The sequence below is a fragment of the Dermacentor albipictus genome, chromosome 1 (assembly GCF_038994185.2).
Source record: "Dermacentor albipictus isolate Rhodes 1998 colony chromosome 1, USDA_Dalb.pri_finalv2, whole genome shotgun sequence".
Taxonomy (NCBI): Eukaryota; Metazoa; Arthropoda; class Arachnida; order Ixodida; family Ixodidae; genus Dermacentor; species Dermacentor albipictus.
The window spans coordinates 463,572,011-463,593,739 of record NC_091821.1 but is presented as its reverse complement, the minus strand read 5'-3'; the positions used below and the strand labels follow the sequence as shown (position 1 = coordinate 463,593,739).

Here is a 21,729-nt window from a genome sequence, read left to right as displayed (position 1 = left end):
GAAAACGCTACTGGCGAAATGACATGACAAAATCAGGGTATCTTCACATTTTAAATCAAGAATGAAGCAGTAGTTGCAAGCGCGCGTAGATGCGTAGCGCCAGCGTTAATGTGGTGGCAATGAAGATGACGTTCATTCGGCACGCGGTGGAGAACGCGCTCAGCCAGACGGTCGCGATATTCACCGATTCCAAAGTCGTGTTCAGTGGGCCCGCTTCCGTAGCCAGGCTGGCTTCCTGAACAAATTTGCCTGCTCATCGCATCTCAGCCACCACATAATTGGTCATCACTGTTGCAAAGTGCACTCAGGACCATGGAGGTAGCCACGGCCCAGCGGTCTGGAGCTTGACCAGCAGAGAGGGGCCCAGGCAGAGACGCGAGACGATCGACGTAACGAGTACTAACTTCTAATTACATCGCCCTGGAGGTTTCAGCTCTGCAACCTTCGTGGCAGAGAGTGACACAAACGTTCTAAGCTTGTGTTCAAGGCTAAGGGCTCCTTGGCGGGGGCGCCTCTCTTTAGCGTCTCCAGAAAGCCCTCGCCCAGGAGAAGGATGGAGCGGACGTTCTCCACTCCCGCGGCCGCCGCTCGGTACGTAGAAGCCAGCTGAACAGATTTTTCAACCGTCGCTGCCGCAGCAGGTAGAAAGGCACTGACACGTACACACGCGCACAAAACATCACCGGCGTCACCTGCGACGCGTAGAAGGTGCGAACCAGCGCTCAAAACATAATCGACTCGCTCGCTGAAGGGGGACAGCATTGGCGTGCACACGCAGGCATTACAGCTTCGCACGCGCCGAGGAGGAGGATGCGGGAATGGAGGCAACCAAACAAAGCTGTTACAGCCTCTTAGGCTTCTACAACGGTCACGGGCGGCTCGGCGTACTTGAAACTGCCGGGCTTTTCCGCGGCTTTGGCGGCGTGACACAAATTGTTCCATCACAGAGTACGGTCGTAGCAGACTCCACCGCCGCGGTAGGAAGATCCCGATGGGCCGGGGACTTGCGTCAGCTGCCCGGAGGGATTGCACTGGCGGTCGCATCCGCAGGCGGTTGTCGCACAGCTTTCTTGCGTCCGGTACATGGTCGGGAAACTCTTTCCGCTTGGCGTTTTGTTCCACGCCGAAAACACCCCTGAATGCCTCGCGAGGTGGAGTTGCACTTATCTTGTCCACGGCAAGCGTCAGTCGGAACCACACCGAAAACTCAACCACTCAGCCGATCAGCGCGAGGCATATCCTCACAAGGCTTTACCAGACTTACTTCCCCATACAAACGTCCGGCTATTCTATAAAAAATAACACAGCAGCACTAAAATCTCACTGATCAATTAGTCCCACAGCAAAACATTTTCTTACTGAATAGAGCAAACCAAAAGCAAAAGGGCAACACCTGTGTCCGGAAGAAAAACTCACAAAGTTGGTATCCAAGGCTCATTCCTGCGTTAAGCACTTCCACTTGAGCCTAAGGCATTGTCGTTGAGATTGCCCATTTTGTACGAACTTCGTGATAATTTTTATATAAAGCAAGGCTCTAGCGCGGGGAAAGGCCACTTCTGTAGCACCTTCTTACAGCTATCGCAGAATGTTAAGCGCGGGGAGCTGTATCCATAATGGAACTAGAACTTACAAGATCGCCCAACAGTTTAGGAAAAGCCCTTCCCGCGCCCTCTTTCTCGGTTTCGTTTTATGCCTGCTCGAGACTGCATGGTCCTTTTATTACTCGCATAGAGAACGGGGGGCTCCTCCTATCCATCTCCTACCTGGCACACTACAACGGGCCGGCTTCCCTCAATAGTGTCTTCCTGACTTACGTACGTACTTGTGTAATTATGTGATCTGAGTATTGATTCGCTTGTGTCTAGGGCACGAAAAGTTCATCAACTTTTCTGATCAAGGAAAATAACCTCTCCACGTGTCATCCGGCACCTTGCAGCTTTTAGTGTGAAGCGGGCTTCGCGTAGGCGGTTTATCACTTGATCGCCTAGATCACGTCGACTTGTGCCTGCCGTACAACCATAATAAGCACTGGCTGTGCGCATAGCCTTAATCCTTGACTTGCCTGGTGATTGCTTTGCGTCATGCAAACCTTCCATAATGTGAAGCGCGTCTTTCACTACGACTGGATCCACGATCCACCGAGAGGACTCTGTAGTGATGCGTACTAGCCTTACTAGCGCTTCTGCTTCATCCGCTGTCTTGTGTATACTGTTATGCGTCGCATGTTCCGACAGCTTCCTCTGAACATTGGAAACAGCCAGTTCCTCCTGTACCTGACTGCTCGAAACATGGGCCTGCATGGCGCAGCATATCCTGGTCGAAGACTCGAGGCGCGATCAGCTAATCAGACTTTGCTTCGTTGCCGTCTAGATGGTTACGCTGCAGTGCAGCGCATTTCTCTTAACAGCTTGCTTTATATCGCACTGCACGTTCACTTCCATCAACCTGAATGCTCGGCCATCTAGGCGGAACTGCCTATATCTAGCTTTTTGTTGGGCTTGCCGACGAGGGTGCAACGACAGGCTCTGTCGATTCGTGTGTTTATTAATTATCGGGCGCTCTTCATCTGCGCTTGCGCCCCATCAATGTCATGCCTGTTAAAGGCCAAGTACAAGGAAATTTTCGACCGCGTAAAAAGCCCAGTTTCAGATAATTTAGACGTGCAGTAGCCTCTGTGCAAAATATTACGCCTGAAATAGAGGGCAACCGTCACAAAGAGCTCGCAAAAATGTTTTTCATACCGAAACTGAAAGGAAAAATGCCGCCATTATCGCTCGGCGGACGTGACGTACAGGGAAGAATGTGGAGAACCAGCGTCCGTGCTGTCTGCTTTCCTTGCTTGTCTTGGGTTCCGGTGTGTCAGCTTACAAGTACCGCACGTCTGCTAGCCACATAGTTAGTAGAATTTGCTAGCTGCTTCATACGCAGTGACAACGCTGCTGCGCGCCCGCGAACTTAATTTAATGCGAAGTATTCTCCGAGTCCAGCCGGTTTTCTCTGTCTGGTTGTCTACGTTCAAGAGCAGAGCCTCGATGCGTTCTGCCTCCGCTCGAAGAAGAGCTCATTGGGGTGGCCAATGGAAAGGTGCGGTACAGTCTGGCTTAACGGGGACGCGATGCAAGCGTGGTGCAGCTACGCTAAATCGACAAAAATTTGACGCCCTACAGTCTAGTGAGGCTGACGCGGGAATAGAACATGTCCTATCGCACGCCGGAGCAGCTGGAACAGATATTAGTGCATCAATTCTAAAATGATGTGCCTAAGGGAGCTAAGGGAGAGTTTTTTTTTTAACTGCACTTTTTTATCAGCTTCATTTGAACTTGAACGCCATCAAGAAAAATTGCAACATACGCTTTGTATGTGGATATTTACCTTTCACTTTATTAAAACACAGACGTGGGGTCTAGGCTTTATATGAAACGATGGTGTGTACTATACTACCACAATATATTCGGTCAAACGTGCGTTTGCTCGTACTACAAAAAGGCTTGGTAATGCACGTGGCCTTAATTTCTTGTTGCCGTAATTCTGAAGGATTTGGTTTTCAAATTGGTCTTCGGTGAAATCACCCAAAGATGATTAAACTAAGATTTGGTATGGCGCAATTTTTTGAGAAATAATACAAGGCACGGAAGAAAATACACACTTTGACCTTTCACAAATATCTTCGAAAATAAGAACCGTTGATCTGTCAGTCCGACATGTGCATCGCCATGACAATTTTATCAACGTCGAACGTTGAAAATGGTCTGGGTCATTGCGCGCCCCTTCGTTGGAAGTTTATTTTACCGGACCTATCAGCGTTAAAAATGCTTCAACCAGCTGAGAGTTGCACGCCATCTTTGAAGACAATATAGTTTCGGCTGTGTTTAGCAGATGTCTGCATTCTGATTTATTATGCGCGCAGATATGACGTACTCAATATATAGCTGCCGTTTTTGTGCCTAGGCACAGCAACTGCTGACTTTGGTAACAACCCCGCAAATATAAATACGTGCACCAATGCATGCTAGACACAAAAGCTAGACCTGCACCGCGACTAGCATGAATAGCGGGGGCTTAAACGATGAGAACGACCGTTTTAGTCTCGAGATCGTCAGCAAAGTCCAACTAAAGAAAAAAAAAAGTCTAGCAATGCGCATTACTTCAGTATGTAATACGCATCGCTGAACGCCGGGTCGAACTAACATATGAAGCTTAACTTCGTGTCTGGGCCCAGCAATGGTTTCAACTACAAAGAAACGACTGCGCCAAACCATGTGCGCAACATCATAATGAAGCCTGCTGAACCAGAAGCGTGAACGGCGAGGCTCAGACGACATGAAGCACGGCTTTCGTAGAAGCGACTGAGCGCTTCCAACTACAACCTTGCCGAAGGTTGTTTAATGCGAAGAAAGGCTGCATACACTCGCCCTTCTCACCTAATCGTCCGAAAAAATTCGAGTGACTTCTTATGAACGGCCACTTTCCGCACAAAGGCGCGGGTCCCACCAATTTTCAAAGTTTGCCCGGCCGATCCCGTGCAGCGAAAACTTTCGGCGAGCCGCGTTGCTTCTTCCGGTTAGAATAACGAGAAGTGTTTTCCCTAGCCTCCTCGGTTGTTGCACCCATAAGCACAACATATGCTAGGCAACGTCACAGTACGTAAACGGCGCCAGCGCTAGCGAAACACCTCCCGCCAAAACTCCGTTGCCAGAAAGCAACAGCAGCGCGATTTCAATACCCGGGAATGGCGCCGGCGTCTGCTGCAGACATGGAGGAAGGAAACTGAGGAGAGGCCCTACCCACTCCGCGCGCTAGGAGAAAAATATGGAGGAAGTGACGTAGTACGTTCTCCTCTTTTTTTGCAGATTTTTTATTTCTTTGCCGTAGCGGCCACGCCTTTCGGGCCACAATGGCGGCTTTGTTTTGGTTCTGTGCGTTCACACGTGTTGCTCCGTAGGTTTCGTACCGTCGCAAAGGCGCCGTGCGGGCAGCTTTGCGTTGGTCTCCGTGTTTTGTTGCATTGCGTCATATGGACCGTGCTCTCCCGGATGTTGCTGTGGCCAGGTGTGACAGGAGGAACTAAAGTTCGTGAAATGAACGCGCATGCAACGCTGTACTTAATGTACTGCGCCACGGCAATGGCTACGGACGAAGGAATATCCGCGGGAAATTTTGCCCCCTTTCACGGAATCATGCTAACGTGCTAACGATTGCTTAGTATTGCTGCGGAGCGTGCGCGTCCGAGCAGCACGGTTGTGCGGAGCGCGGCGTGGTTTCGTGAGAAATGTAAACAAGAGAGGAGAGCTGGCCCGATAGGCGGAGCAACGCCATGAGCAACGCGAACTTCCGGCTTCACTTTAGCTTCACAAAGAGTGACGTCAGGGCCTCTCCATAGTTTCCTTCCTCCGTGGCTACAGACGAAAAGAAAAGCGCGCGTTAGCACGTGACCACGGCACTACGACCAATAGGAGGGTCGACTCTCCGGAGGCATGGTAGGCGAGAGAGAAAGCGGCAAAGTTCAGAGGAAGTTGTTACTTGACCGTCCTAAAGCACCTTGATAATTTGAAAGTAGCGACACTCTCCTCCTCGCGGAGCTTTCCTCCTCTATTCCCCTCGCCCGCCGGTAGCGCACGGCACGCTTTTTCTCCTGCGCTCCCACGGACGGGCCGCAGCATTCTATGGAGGCGTGTTATTTTGGGATAGTTGCGCGCCCCGGGGGTGTTGACAATTTTGAGAAATGCTGATAATGGCATCGATAGTGCTGAATGCAACGTTTATGAGGAGGTTGGTATTTTCTTAAAGCCGTACGAATGGGCTATACTGATGTAAAAGGAGCTTTCTGGCGAGTTCTATATTCCAGACAATTTTTCTCCCACATGATGAGATGCTTTACTTTGTGCATCTGATCTAGTATTGCTTGTAGCACATCGCTTTGTGTGTGGCTTATTAGCGAAAACCTCTCTGGTTCAAGGTCGCGTTGTGAGCAACAGAAAATAGCACGTGACCGAAGGAAAGCGGAAGCGAACCAGAGCATGTGCAGCCGTGTATAAGGGATCAGTACTTATTAACGAAGTTCAGTAATGATTGATTAGTGATTTCATTAAGATGAATTAAGGAGGATTAACGTGTATTAAGGATAATTAAGGTGCATTAAAGTCGATGAAGGTGGGTTAGAGTGAATGAAGGTGGAAAAAGGTGCATTTGGGAGGATTATGGTGGATTAGGGGGATTAAAGTGAATGAGGAAAGGTTAGGGTGGATTAAAGAGGAATTCGGTGGACTAAAGTAGATAAAGGTGGATCAGGGTGCATTAGGAATTCTTGTGGATTAGGGTAGATTAAGGTGCATGAAGGTGGATTACGGTGGATTAAGGTCGATGAAAGAGGATGAAGGTGGATTACGGAGAAATAAGATGGATTAAGGTGTATTAAGGAGGATTAAAGCCGCTTAAATGATGTCGAGATGCACGAATTATATTGAAGGTAATGCACAACCAGAAACGGGTCAAGCCGCTGCTTCAAAATGTTTGCCAAATAACGAATGAAAAGCAAAACACACTGATCCTGAATAAATTGATGAGCGGCATGCCTGGACAGCTTGTAACACATTCCTAGGCCCACGTTTGGTACAAGTACCGTATAAGCAGCTCGCGCCATTGGGGCAAGGCATAATAAACTCCGAAAGGGCTTACATGTCTTCTGAAGCAGTGGCCAAAATATCGTATTGCCCATCCAGCCACCATCTACTATATCCGTCGAAACAGAGGTTCGCTCAGTCGCATCGGGCGTCATGCCCATCCATTGTAAACACGGAGGCAACGGAAGTAGGTGAGGCAAGCAATGGACGTGTGACCGCGTGATCAAACATGGCGGCGCCCACGGTATCGCCGAGAAAAGGGCCTATAGCTCTTAGGTAGGGAGGGTACTAGGTTAGGAACATTCGAGAGCTATGTGTTGTGTTGCCTCCTGTTTTGTCATGTCTTTAAAGAACCTGCACTGAAACAATTAGCTAAACCGAAACCACTGTTGAGTCGAAACATTTGCTTGGCGTTGTGAGAACGCTGGCTATAAGCCTACGATTACTGCACAGAATTAGGGGCATTGTCTGCGTTCAGCGTCGAAAAAAAAATGTTGCGTCGTTAATCAAAGTCCAACTGCGTGACTGTTTACTGGAGGCATCACCTTTTCGAAAATGCTGTCCATGTCCCTGACACCCTCCATAGGCCGCGGGAAGATATGCCACTTCATGTCGCGAATCTGCAAGAGATAGAAAGGAGTGGTGCAGATGGTGAATGATAACAGTGGCGAAAATGCGAAACATTTACCGAATCGTACCTGCTGAAACTAAACATGTGACCTACCCAAAACCTATATATATTTACATAATTTCGTTCACCGATCCAGGCATTTGCAGGATATTAAGGGCAGATGATTCTCGTCTGTAACTTTGTCTAACCATTAGTGATGTTCATCCCATAGACACACGCACTATGCGGCTATTGAAAGACATTTACGTTAACTCTGGGCGAATACTGCAAGTGGCTGCGTAGACACACGCATGAAGACGAAGCCTCAGCTCGGGGCCAACTTCGATTTGTCCGTTAATGTAGGTGTAAAACGCAGAAATTCCCTCGCTAAACAACCACTCTACAGACTAACTTTGTTGCATCTCATAGTGAAAGACAATTTTACCGATTTTAGGAAGCAAAAATAGAATTTTCGGCCTCACAGTTCTTGCAAAAGCTGTTCCAAATAATTAACGCAAAAAAATTGAGGCACGAAGTTTAGCAAACCGTAATGCTGAACTAAAGAAAAAAAAACATAGTGCTTCTGTGAACTGCTTCTACTACAGCCTCTCAAGTTGACAAATGTGATGTAATCATGTTTAGCTTATGTGAACCTGTTAAATTGTTAGCGAGGGTATCGTAAAAGTCTTAGTTGGTGTTAAATTTCAAAGGGGTCTATACTACGTAAATTCTGCTTACAGAACTGTGATTTGTATTTATATGGAAAATTACAAAATGGAAAAGTTGATATTTTAGTTTTTTTTTCCAATTCAGCAATTTTCACTTCAACCGGCGCAGGCCAAGTGAAGAACATCTGAAAAACACCACTGAAACGACTTTTCATGCCTCAATATAAAAAGTTGGCAATTTTAGCTACATTTCTAAAACATAATAGGCCAACAGGAAACCTGCTGTTCACACTCAGTATATTTAAAAATTTTCTTTGATATGCAATGAACCCCATCGAAGGTGGTGTTGCGGCTGTTGAGCAAAATGATGTCTCTGCTTCTGTGCATTCAGATAGGAGCTCCTTAGGTAAAGCGTCTTCTTAATCTAGCAACAAAGCTAAGTGCTCGACCTCCGAGTTCGGTACTTGTTGGTAGATAAGACTACTGCCACCGAGGTTCAGAAAATACCTCCGTCATCAGGACCAACTTTTCTGGAGTACAGTAACTGCTGCTGCTAGTATGGATGTCAAAACGAAGCTATCTGTATACCTCTGAAATATAATGCTCACTTGTTGCATAATGCAGCAAGGATTCAATAAGAGTGGAGAGGCTGCCTTCATAATTTACCAACGACCAGAGGGTCAAGTCAACCGCATATAGTTGGGCGAAAATAGGAAGGGTAACCACATAATAATTAAGGAAATGGAAAAGTTCAGAAGTTCTCCACATTGGCGCAAATTTTAACGTTATCAACGCACAACGGGGGTAGTTTATGGAGCTGTCCGTAGATTGGCCATCTAGTGACCAGGGGCCACTCTTCAATCGAATTGCCTCTCAGGTCTATCAGGATCTGTCATGAGTATCTTTTTTTCGCCCTACTTCTACACAGAATCTTGCGGATTTTGGGCCATGTACCTCTTAATTTGAGAGCAGGTTATCAACAACAGCCGCCTGAATGTGGGGGCGAAGGAGAGCGCGTTGACCTGCTGCTCACGAACGACGTACCTACGCTGCTAACAAGCCGCAAAGGTAAAGACTAAGGACAAAGTCACAAAGCATTTCGTTCGTAAATGGTCTTATCCATTGCTCGGGCGCCCTTTCTAATTATATTTGCCGTATAAGATTGGCTGAATTTCGCTTTTATGAACAATTCTGCCTTTAACGCCCCAGGCTCTTACACGTAATTTGAGCGCTACTGCTGCAAAGGTTGCAGATCACTGAGCTTATTGTTGAACTCATATGCCACAGTACAGCCGTGGAAGGAGGCATATGTGGTGCGAAACTGATATTATCTTTGCAGCTTCCCGCTACAATTCGGATGGATGTGAAGCTTTTGTCCTTTCATGTTTTTACACCACCTTGCGGGCATCCGCATAACTGACTTGCCATATTCAGCGACGCAGTGCCTCGAGTTCTGGATTAATTCGCCCTGGCTCTGAAATCTGCTAGCCTCCTGGTTAGCCCAGACAGTAGAGCGACCACCCCAGAAAGGCGAATCGGTCCCGGGCTCGAATCTCGGACCAGGACGAATATCTCTACAGCTGCGAAGCTTTCTTATTGAGAAACCCGTACGGGATTTCTTTGTAGCGTCGTGCTAAGATGCGGGCTTTCACATGTTCATGAAATGTTCACATGAAATGTCACATGTTCTCTTTCATGTGCTTTATTCCAGCTTGCGGACTTTCGCGGAACTGATTTGCCTTAACTGCTGCAAGAGCTAAATTTCAACGCCAATCACGAATCAAGCCGCTACGGCAAGTATTTAGAGATGTCGGCGTATTCACGCAGCTAATGAAGCTTAATTTATCTAGTTCGTGATCAGTGATCGCACGTGCAGCCATAAAGAAGACAAAACTACACCGAAAAGGCATCCTCGTTAAGACCAGCCAAAAAATGACGGTGATTACGGAGCCACTGCGCGTTGCATTGTATCATTTCGAATCCCGTGGTATAGCCGCGGCCTGCTGATCGTCGAGCAAGCTACTAAGGCCAGTAGTTGGTGCGAAGGTCCCGGCTGAACATATATCAAAGCAACGGTAACCACTCCGCAATAGCGCACATACAGCAGACAAATGAAAAAAAAAAGAGGAGGAGGTGGACGATATATATTGTTATAGAAAAGAGAGACGGAAAGTTCAAAGTCAATATTAGTTGCATTCTATCGCTTTGGAACGTAGTTTCTGCAAGATGGTCACGCACCTTCTCTCCAACGATAGTGTTCATCTCCTGGCTGATAGCCGGAGAGTTTTTAAGCATTTCGACGATTCCATCCTGGATTTGATGCAATAGCGTCTTCACCTGCAGGAAGCGGAAAGCAGTTGAGTATTGCGGACGTTGTGGCTCGCCTATGGACGTAGCGAATTGTACGCGTAGCAAATTGTACACTAGAGGAGTAGCTAGGCCTTGAAAAAAAAAAGTGCACATCGGCAATTGCTTTGCAATCAAGCAAATCATATTGTCAAATAGGGTACTAGAAGACCATAATTAAGTAAGCCTAGATTCATAAGTATTCTTTCTCCAGTATGCATTATTTTTTATTGGTGGTAAAGCGTTAACCAATAGGTAACTGCAATAACAATGTTTGCCCTTCTGAATTACGTGCAAAACCTGCGGCACCCTTACGTAAGCAGGAGGTCATAAATTAGTAAGTATTCTTTTATCGTTCTTGGGCGTTGTTCTTTATTTGAATATCTTGCCCTGCGTCATGCGAACGCATATAAATGACAGCGTTGAAGTCCTACTCGAATAAAAACTGTAGTAGTGGCTCATACAACTTACTCTCCATGAGAATTTCTTGTCTGAAGAAAGTCATCAACACGGGCTGAGTTGAGCCTTAGATTCGCTTAATATGCAATGTGATGCTTTTTATCGAAAAAAGTGCTGTTACTAATTCTGCTACTGTTCAAAACAATGGTGCCTTGTCCTTGCCCTTGTTCGTTTTGTCTTACTAAGTATCTGCACACGGCAAGACTGGCATTTCCATTGACTAAACATCTTATTCGATGAATATACTGAATGCTTATGTTTATTTTCAAAGCCTTTAAGGTTTTATGAATATATGCAAAAATGAGACAGCATGAGGGCGAAAGAATGCTACTGGTCGACGGGTCACAGCTGAGCGCAAAAAGAAAATCAAAGAAAAGGGAAGTCAATGATGTGTATGAAAAAAAGTCGAGTTCACGCGTACGGGCAAGAAGGGGCGAAATCGGTCCGGGAAATGGATTTGACAACGAGACGGACAACTAAATTTTGTTTGCAGTATTGACTTGAATGTAGGACAATCCAATAACACGTGCTTAAACTTTTAGAAAAATACATTTTTTACTGCTGTAAGGACACCGTTCTCGTAGACCGTGCAATGCAGCACTTGAACGAGATCGAACTTTGGACGAGGTTTAACGCACCAGCACGACACAACAGCTATGAAAGGCGCCTTTAGCGGATAGCTGCATAGTAACTTTGACTGGTTCTTCAACTTTCATTCAACCCTTACAAGGCGAGCGTCTTAAATTCCCGTTTCATCGGAATGCGGTGTCCACTTCCAGGACTTCAATCGGTGACCTCATACTACTGCCACACAACTGAGAATAAAGGTTGTTTTAAATTTAAGAGTTATTGTTAAACCCAGCAGTGTCGGTACCGTACTAACCCATCGCGGTGGCCCTGTTGTTATCGCGTTCCACTGATGCGCATGACATTGCACGGTGCCAAAATGCTCTTGTACCAACCTTTAGCGACAGACGTGGTCGAAATGAATTTGAATATTGCCACTACCGCTTCGAACATAACATTCGTGTTGTTTCAGGAGCTTAAGCTGTATTGTTCGGTTGATGAACATACGACAGAAGCCAAGTGAAAATAACTTCCCAGTAAATAAACAGGAAGGCTGATTGTGCGTGGCTCGAATTTCCATTCTTGAGTGATCTGGCTAAACCAAAGTCAACCTTTCGCGTACTTTTCTATCAAGAAAGCTGCGCTTAGAAAACGAGCACTGCGATAAAGCAGACTAGAGAATATCTACATTGCTACGAATAAACTGTGCGTCGTATCAGCAACAGTCTTTAGCGGACGTTCTTTTGTAACGTTAACAAAAGTTTTAAAAAGCGCCTCTGACACTTAGCACAAATCTACACATAGAGCTGGATACTCGAAAATGTACACACTAAACACATTGGCAATCAATAGGGGTAATTCAATAAATGAAAAATTCCACGAATTAATTGTTCCTCTATTTACTTTAGCGCACACATTGTAATGCACGAATTGAAGCCGGTGATTTCACAACGCACTTCCACTGGAAAGCCATATCATAAGCCAACAAACACTGACACCAAAGACAACATAGGGGAAATTACTTGTTAATAATGAATGAAATAAAGAAAAAATAAATTAATGGAGATTAAAGTGGATGAAAAAACAACTTGCCGCAGGTGGGAACCGAACCCACAACAGTCGCATTTCGCGTGCGATGCTCTACCAATTGAGCTCTACAGACCTTGACGGCGTCCGCCGCCAAGGTCTGTGAGTGGTGGCGCTGGCTAACACTCCCAGGGTTCTACTAGGACACATAAGTACCCAAGAAAGTGGATGGGAAAATAGCGCCGCGGTAGCTCAATTGGTAGAGCATCGCATTGGAAATGCGAGGGCTGTGGGTTCGGTTCCCACCTGCGGCAAGTTGTTTTTTCATCCACTTTAATTTCCATTAATTTATCGTTTCTTTATTTCATTTATTAGGCACAAGTAATTTCCCCTATGTTGTCCTTCGTGTCAGTGTTTGTTGGCTTATGATATGACTAATAAATATCGGGCCCCTCTGTTTCTAGTTCAAAAATTCCTTTCCAGTGGAATCAACGAGAAGGGGTTTCTTCTCGTTGATTCCACTGGAAAGGAATTTTTGAACTAGAGCCAGTTTTGAGTTAAACGCAGTCAAACTTGCCGTACAAATGCACTGTTGTGCCATTTATATCTTCGAAAAAAAAAGCCTTTTTTAATGCATTGAAACTCAAAGGTTACTGCAGCACCAATGATTTCGTCGCAAGCTTTCGTAATGCAATCCCGAAAATGTCATGCTAAAAATTAGTTTCAAGTGCATATGATCTTATAGGTCACCGGCTACAATCAGTAAATTCTAATATATGGCTTAACGTAATGAGTATAGAAGGTAATTAGAAACATTTGTTATATGAGTCATATATTCGCTTTGATTTTTTGAGCAAATAATGCCTGCCTTTCGAGTAATCTAGGTCGTTTAGCATAATTATGCTACATGTTAAGGGGTAATTTTTAAATTTCTGTTCACCATAAAATAAAACACCCCGTATAAAGTACCATCTACAGTGATTTATTGAGATATATGCGTGCCCTTTGAATGTTAATCAACAACTACAGGGGTTGTTTGGTCCGCAATGTCTTTTGATCTCCGGTGCTTTCGCGTGGCCTGTCTTACGCGCGTTGTTTGTGCGGTGCCATTGCATGGAAAGAACGTAAAGTTGAGGGAATAAACATAACTTTGACGATATGCATAAATAACTAAAACAATTATAGGGGGCTCGCGTAATGTCAAACGGAAAGAAAGACATGACCAGGCAAGAAGACATCGTATTTATGGAAATGTTACTAACCAAGGTTCAAAACATATGGAGCCAAAGACTTAAGGCATCTAGCAAGCCAAAGACTTAATGCATCAGGCATTAAACATGAAATGCTTTTAGCTCCCGTTGCCAGTGACCTTCAAGTGACCTTGAGCCAAAAGCCAGAGCCGTTATCCGGGAACTCGAACGAGAACATCCGGGCAAGTGGCCAGAAGAAAACGAGATCATCTGGGCAACCAGTCAAACTTAAGAAAATGCGGTATCTGACCCCAAACCCGTTTTACAGGACCACATTACATACGCTAGTAACTGCCCAAAAAAGTAAAAAAAAAATGTTGCATCCGTGTTCTTCCTAATGTTCGTTCACAATGTCAATCAAGCTGTAACTTCTTGTATGCTGAAGTTTCATTTGTAATTTCCTACAGCGAAGTTAAAAAAGCAGATACAGGACACCACACGCGTCAGAGTCATCGTTTGCGCTGAGACAGGGTTGCCTGTTCAACACCAGCGGTCCGTGAGTTCCGCGGCGCTGATATTGCGCGGGCACGAGAGATGGCATCCAGAAGTACATGTTGCTGGGCTAGACGGTTCATATTACTCAGTAGACCATGAATATTCATGATCGTTTGCGCTAAGCGATTATAAATATTTATGGTCTACTGAGCAATCCAGAGATGGCGCCACCCTGTGTGACGCCGCGGATGGCTGTTTGCCCGAGACGACACTTGCAGTGAGGTTCAGTTCAAAAAAGGTTCGTGTGCTGTGGCATGATGTTGTGTGCCGCTGCGAACGTGCACTATACGCATTTTAAGGTTGTGGCTAATATCATCTCCAAACAATCTGCTTTGCCGGTAGCCATTTCATGCTTACATATACTCTCGATTACCGGAGAGCCATAATTTTTTATAACCAATCTTTTAAAAGAGTCATTGAAACCTGTATATTAAAATACCACATATGCTTGAGTGAGGAACAATAATCATGGAAAATTGCTGTGTACATCCATTGCATCTTTAAAGCAAGCAATTGGAGAATGAAATCGAGCGTTTGTGCACTGCCAGTTTACGACTCTTCTGCATCGTTCCGAGAATTTTCTTTGAACTTAGTGGCGAACAATAGCCATATATTGCACGTACAGGCCATGTGCATGCTGCTGCATTCTCTTCCATGTAGCGTCTTCACGTATGTCACAGGTCATAGAAAGAAGCGCGCACTCTAATCGCTAAGCCAAGAACTAAAATGTTAGATGTTCAATGAAAGGATGCTCGCCTGTATCAGCTGCTCCGAAATGCTACATTTCAACGAATGATGAGAAATATAAGCGAATCGAAGGGCTAGAACTTTTTGTTACTGGTTCTTAAGTGGAAGAAAAGGAAATGTATTGCGCTACTTACATTTGGTGCCCCCCCTCACACACACACATACTCTTCAGACCTATTCTAGCACCCTTCATGGCGGTACGCGCCCGTCTCCACAGTAAAGAAGACCCAGGCAAGCGCAGGGGCTCCGACCAACTTCGAGTGCGGCGGTCTCGACCGGTGCAGCGCGGCTTCGGGCGCCACCAGTAGGGGCGTTACTCATTTACCCTACAGGGGGTGCCCAAACACCTTCTTCAAAACAAACCCGCACATAAGGAGTGAAGACGATTGCGAAATTAGACCGTCGGACACATACTAGCCGCAATAAAAGCATGTAGGCTTGCGTAAATGTAACTTGTCTGTTTGGTTACATCATTTCTACCACCCTAGTGCCAATGCAGCCGAAGCACAAGACGTTTCACGTGCTCTACTGCGGATGCTCATACAGCCTACCCGTTTAAAGAAAACTTTCGTATTTCGTGCTCCACTTTAACACCTGTATTTACTTGCTAGCCATAATTCTTTCTTATCCTGCCAGTATCGCCGCAGAAGCGATGTAGGCACCTAAATACTGCTGTCGCTCGCCGCTTCTTCTCGATTGGCTTCAGCCAGTTATTTAGGTGAATAACTGGCTTCAGCCAGTTATTTATACTGAAGCTTATCTTTAGACTCACGAGCTTCAGGTGCTGACGCTTTTCTGACTGCTCATATCACCTCATTTGTCGTGCTATCATGCACGCCTGTTGCTATATTTTAGCGGTCGTACGTGAAGGACCAGAGCGGATAATTTTTTAGACATGTTCAGTCTAGAACCCATATTGAAATGTGTAAAGGCAGAATAATCATGGTGCCATTGCCACTTAGCAAGACATCCGCGAATATCACCATTTTGAAATTTCCCGATCAGGTCTAGCTATTTTAGTGAATAACTACACCTGAGTCGGGAAATTTCAAAATGGTTACATTCGCAGATGTCCTACAAAGCGGGAGCGGTGTCATAATTATTGTGCTTCAGTCGAAGACGAGTTCGTGGTTTTCTAAATATTTTCACTGGAACACAAATGTATCTTGAGGCGTACTCTAGGGAAATCTCGGAGCCGGTTCTGGGTTACGGAAATTAAAAATTCTATTCAATGGAAATTTGCAGTTAGCTATCTGAACGAGCCAATTTGTTGTGGACGCAGAGTGCGCTATATCTGACTCTAGAGTTTGAAAATCTATCCGGAAAATAAGCATACACAGACATGGTGAAGTCAAGAAGAAGCCGAACCGACGAGCAGCGAGTGTTCTTAGGTGCATGTATCGCTGCTGTGTGTACAGAACACACGCCCGACCCACCGTGGTGGCATAGTAGTTTCAGCGTAGGGCTGCTAAACCTGAGACCGCGGGATTGGATCCCAGTCACGAGGGCCACCTTTCGATAGCTGCGACATGCAAAAACGCCTCTGTGCCATGCATTGGGTGCACGTTAAAGAACCCCAGGGGGTCACAATTAATACAGTTTCCTACTACGGCGTGCCTCATAAACACATCGTAGATTTGGCACGTAAGATCCCATATTAAAGATATAAATATAGAACGCAGGCATGTGCGCGCGCACATACACGCACACACAGGCACACCCACTCCAAGAAAGAGAAAGACTCCGAAAATGTCACTGATATAGACATATAAATGTCTTTTCTAGGAGATGGCTGTGCGCCCAACGGCTCAGCGATTTTGCGCGCACCGATTTCATTCTACTAGAAGTAACTCGTTAAATTGCGATATTTAGAGGGACCTGAACGGGTCGGCTAACCGCAGACGAGCAGGGTTGTCTGCTGTTAGTGGTGCAATGCATCCCAGTGAGACGCATGGTAGTGGGAAGGCGGTGTGGCGTGAGAGTTGAGCAAAAAACTTACCCAGGCAATTGTGACTGCCTGCCACTGATAGCAGCTAGAAACTACCGCATGGATACTACCGTAGCTACCGCACAGACAAACGAGCGGATGGACGGACGGACTTAAATCTAGCCAGGGGCAGCTCTGCCTTGCTCTGTAGTGTCTACGTACTTGCTCCGCCGGCCCTCCAGCCTCTTCTGATTGTCCTAGCTTCCCGGCCTGGCAGCCTTGCTGAATGTCTGTCTGTTATACTACACTGGAGCTAGCGTTTCAACAAGGGGACCTCTCTTCCTCAGGCTACTACTGATTTGTTTTCCGGCCCCGGCGGTGAGTAGCCGTCTAGTCGAAATAATGGCTCCGGGGAAATACCTTGTTCGACCACTGCCGATGACTTCCACTTCCTGTAAGCTTCTCTCTTGTTTGCTAGCATGTCAGCTAAATAAATGAAGAGAGTCTCTGCATCAATATAGAACAGAAAGTGAGACCAACCTTCTGCATGTTTACAGGGGGCTGGCGGCGCAACAGCGTGTTGGCGAATGTCGCTCCGAGGGCCGGTTCCAGCAACGCGTAGCACGCGAGTACCGGGTCACCCTGGGCGTGCAGCCGGGACAGCTCGTCCAAGGGTCTGGGCAGTAGCGGGGACACCGACACGAGGACTCGCCACGCTACCAGCGTGGCCAGACTTGCCCTGCATTTTGTCAGCAAATAGTGAAGCGAGTGCTTCCGACGAATAGATCAGCCACGACACGTCGAGGGCGCTTTCGTAGCTACGACGGAATACGAACCGTGTGACACGCACTCGACCTCGTGGCGGAGCACTCAAGAACACAATGACAAAGCTAGCAGGTTGACTGTGCTTGAGGTCAGCTTTGCTTGCTATTCCCAGCCGGGCCTTGGCACTGAATCTAATACTGACATTTTCCTTCGGTACCTCTTTAAGATATGTTGAATAAGACGCCGTACGCTGTGCTGAGTCGTTTCTGTGAAATGACTCCTTTGGCATTTGTTGTGATTTGGAAAGAAATACTCGACGTGAACAAAAACAATGAATGCGTCTAATCTCAGAAACGTGACTTTCAGCAAGTCTAATCATATAACTTGTCGGCTTGGTGCCACAGAAACGTATATTTGATTTTGCCATATATTTCACAAATGCTCATGAGTTGCATCGAGTTCAGTGAAGCCTCTGTTCCGTATCTTCGCACGCAAAGCCTGCTAACCAAGCAGCAGAGAACCTACCTGAGATTGCACAAGAATGATCAGCTAATCTGTGGCCACACTTCATACAGTTAATTACAAAGTCCGAATAAATCGACGAATAGCGCCTCCAACCACTTCAGTTTTAGCAATATATGAAAAAATGCTCAGAAATGTTGCCAAAGGCTTCACTAAAAGTTTTTTTCTTTATTTGTACTGGTATATTGTCGTTTAAAAGCCCGAATAATTAAAGTGTCACTTCAGTTTTAAAAACTGGATGAAGAAGAGTTACAATATTCCCAATAGGCCAATTTCTGGAGCACCATGCTCCGAAAATGTGCCGTCTTATAGATGCCAAGGGAAGCGTAATGCGTATGCGACATGCATATATTTTTTCATGCATTAAGAACGAATGAAAGGCTGAGTAAGCGCCGTGTGCGGTGAGATGCAGGGCTCTGGCCTCTCCAGAAAATTTCCAACCAATTCTTCTCCAACAACGAAGTGATACTAGCACGAAAGGCATCTGAGACAAAGAGTTAGGTGGCTATGAATGCGCTGCTCGCGGCGTATAGCGCTTTTTAGATACTCTAAAGTATAGGCACACTGTGCTACCCCTGGCGATACAGCGAAAACGCTAGTCAACTTTGCTCGCCAGGCGAGGTTTACCCGTTCCATCTATTTGCATTCACTTATTTGTTTTAACAGGTTCCTAGATCCCCCAACTGGGCATTATCGTAAAAGGAAGAGGGTGGGTTAATGTCAAGAAGATTCAAAGAATAAATGCCGTCATTCGGAGTGAGATATGAACAATGTTGGTGGATAAAACAGTTAATTAGAGGCGCAATTCACTAAGCTGTGCCGTTCGTACGCAGTTTCTCAGCCAAAAAGTTCTTACGCTGAGATAAGGGTGCAACCGAAGTGGCAGCGTATTTAACTTATGGCGTCGTGTGAGAGCGAGCAGGAAGGGAAAGCTCGGATTAAACGACAAGAAATGAAAGAAGTGCAGTAAACTGATGGCATGATTTCACATCACGCATCTGTAATTGAGGCTATATTCTTACGGCAAATCATTGCAGATTGCCTATTCGACATCTTTCCTTTCCGGGCGTCTGCTACCGCGCGAACAAGCGCAAGCTCGCTGGACCGTTCACTGCACCGCTATCAAAAGAACTGCAGTGGAAGGGCAACACATTCTTCTCATAGAGACAGGACTGATGGTGACTTGTTTGGCGCAGAAAGAAACACTCAGTTCTATCAATTGCCGGCCAGTTCTGCCAGGCTAACCCCGCCACTACCATGGCCACCGTATTAAAAAACGACGAAATGTCTGTTTATTTCGATACTAACAACGGAAATGAACAAAAAGAAAGCTCCATGAGTGATAGTTCGTGATACATGAAGGCAAGGGGGCCAGGACCTGTACTTTCGTCGATATTGTATGTGATAACGCTGCACACGGTTGCAGGTGCGGTTCTAATGTGGCGCATATGCGCATTATCAGCTCACTCGGTAGCCAGTACTATCTAAGGTGCTGGTAGACGATGCCGTCGACCCCCAGGCGACAATAAAACGCACGCTAATTTTGCATAGAATTGTTGTCGAGGGCACAGAGAGCTAGTAAAGTAGCCCTGAAAGTGAAATACAGAAAGAAGCCGGCGCAACCGACATTCCCAATGTTATGACAGAAAACTTGATTACACATAACATCAAGTTTCGCTGCCTATCACACTTTGACATCGTATCCGCATTCATCGCTTCTTCTTGGCTTCTGCTCAGATGGTAGAACACGATGATGGCTCGTGCCAGGTCAGGAGTTTCTATTGCAGTTTCAGGCGGCCGCATTCCAACAAAGACGAAATGCACAAAGGCGCACACACATCAATTTTGCAGGCCGGTAATAAATCATAGGTTGATGTCAAGGCCTGGAGCTCCTAACTATCATATCTGTCATAGTTAGGAGATATCATCACGATATCATATCGTGATGCTCTGCGCCAATGTTTACATCAATTTGCTTGCCTCATAAGAACCCACGCTGAAGTTCACGTCAGAATATTGCACAGCACCGCACACTAAGCACATAGCGGTTCGATATTCTAGCTGGTTTGGGGTGAAATCGGTTCAATTCGTCGATCTTGCGACACTGACGCGCTTTGTTCAGAGCAGCCACTGAACGATATTACAATGTCAAGGTGGGGGGGGGGGGCGGTATCCAAGCGACAGCCGACGCTATTCTGTAAACATGCGAATGCGGTCTCGCAGTACGAACCCAGCTGCGACTCAAGAGCAACAGTTCGTTGAAATTCGGATGAATTTTGGATGTTGTAAAACGTCATCAGCGTACTTTTATGTTTACTGCAGGATGAAGGCCTCTCCTGGCGATCTCTAATTACCCCTTACCTGCGCTTGCTGACTCCACGTTATGCCTGAAAATTTCCTGATTTCATTACTCCACCAAATTCTCTGCTGTCCTCGACAGCGCCTACTTTCCTTTAGCATCCACTGTACATTTCCTATGGATCACCGATTATTTGCACTATGATTTACGTGGTCTGTCCAGCTCCTATTTTCCCTCTCAATTCCAACCACCACTACGCCCGTTTGCTTTCTCATATACACCGCTCTCTTCCCCTCTCTTTGCGTTACACTTAACATCTTTCGTTTCATCACTTGTTTGAGCAGTCCGCAACATTTACTCAAACTTCACCGTTGACCTTCAAGTTTCCGCCCCATAAAGTGTTACTTGAAGAATGGAATGTCTGTGCACTTTTCTTTTCAATGACAGCGGTGAGCTCCCGGTCACGATTTGTCAATGCGCTATCCATTTTCAATGCACTGTGACCCATTTTCATTCTTCTGTAAGTTTCCGTCTCATGATCAGGGTTTCCTGTGAGTAATTGACCTAGGTAATCTTACTCCTGTGCACACTCCAGAGTTTGACTGCCGATCATGAATTCTTGCTCGATTGACGGGTTATTCAGCATTACCGTTGCCTTATGCATATAATTCTGCATATTATTCTTCAACCTGCTTTCGCACTTTCTCGTTTAAGGTCCTCAATCAATTGGTGCAATGTGTCCCCAGCGTTGCTGAACAACATAATGTCATCGGCAAGCAGAAGGTTGAAATATTCGCCGTTGATTATCGCCCTTAATCCTTCACAGTCTAATAGATTGAATACATCTTCTAAGGATGCAGCGTATATAACTGGCGAGATTGGGATCTCCTTGCCTGACCGCTTTCTCGATAAGTACTTTTTCACTTTTCTTGCGGGTAATTAAAGCATGTAAAGCCGGAACTACCAGTGAAGCAGAGTGGAAGCCTGAGAAGTTGCGGATACGAGCGCTGTAGCTGAACGTAAATATGGAAGTTACACGTAAATGAACTAATTATTGAGCTGTCAGACGCCTGTTGCAAGCACCACGGCTTTGATGTGAAGTTCATTCAGTCGTTTAGTACAATCCGTACTATATACACTTACACCGCTAATTACACACAAATATCGCAGCTTTGTCTAAACGCACTGAATTAAGTGATCGAACTGCGAGTTGCCGGGAAAGAGCACAAGGCAGCATAATTCGAGTGACGTAAATGCCGATCTTGCAGATAAGAATAATTTTAGTGAGCGCGCTTAGCGTTGTGCGCGCTTCACGTTGTTCATTTCGTGATACCAGGCCAGTGTGACCGGCTTTTTTATGACATGTTGGTCTGACTAGTGCGCAGCAGGCGCGGCGCACCGTAAGACTGTCGCCGGCTGGAAGGAAAC

At 46.0% G+C, this 21,729-nt stretch overlaps 2 protein-coding genes and 1 non-coding gene across 4 annotated transcripts in view; 2 read left to right on the top strand and 1 right to left on the bottom strand.

Moving 5' to 3' along the window:
• Positions 1-21,729, top strand: part of LOC135902820 (uncharacterized) — a 225,092-nt gene that overhangs the window by 20,922 nt on the left and 182,441 nt on the right. The gene's annotated exons all lie outside the window — the stretch shown is intronic.
• The window catches only part of LOC135905594 (endothelin-converting enzyme 1-like), a 94,887-nt gene that overhangs the window by 31,985 nt on the left and 41,173 nt on the right, over positions 1-21,729 (bottom strand). For both annotated transcript variants that reach the window (XM_065436538.2, XM_065436539.2), the window contains exons 11-13: positions 17,256-17,454; positions 10,137-10,235; positions 7,166-7,240 (exon numbers count right to left, since the gene is read on the bottom strand). In XM_065436538.2, the coding sequence (XP_065292610.2) occupies positions 7,166-7,240; positions 10,137-10,235; positions 17,256-17,454 (373 nt within the window). The remainder of the gene's footprint in view (positions 1-7,165; positions 7,241-10,136; positions 10,236-17,255; positions 17,455-21,729) is intronic.
• TRNAS-GGA (transfer RNA serine (anticodon GGA)) lies at positions 12,538-12,610 on the top strand. Its single transcript has one exon. It is a non-coding gene; the product is annotated as a tRNA-Ser (tRNA).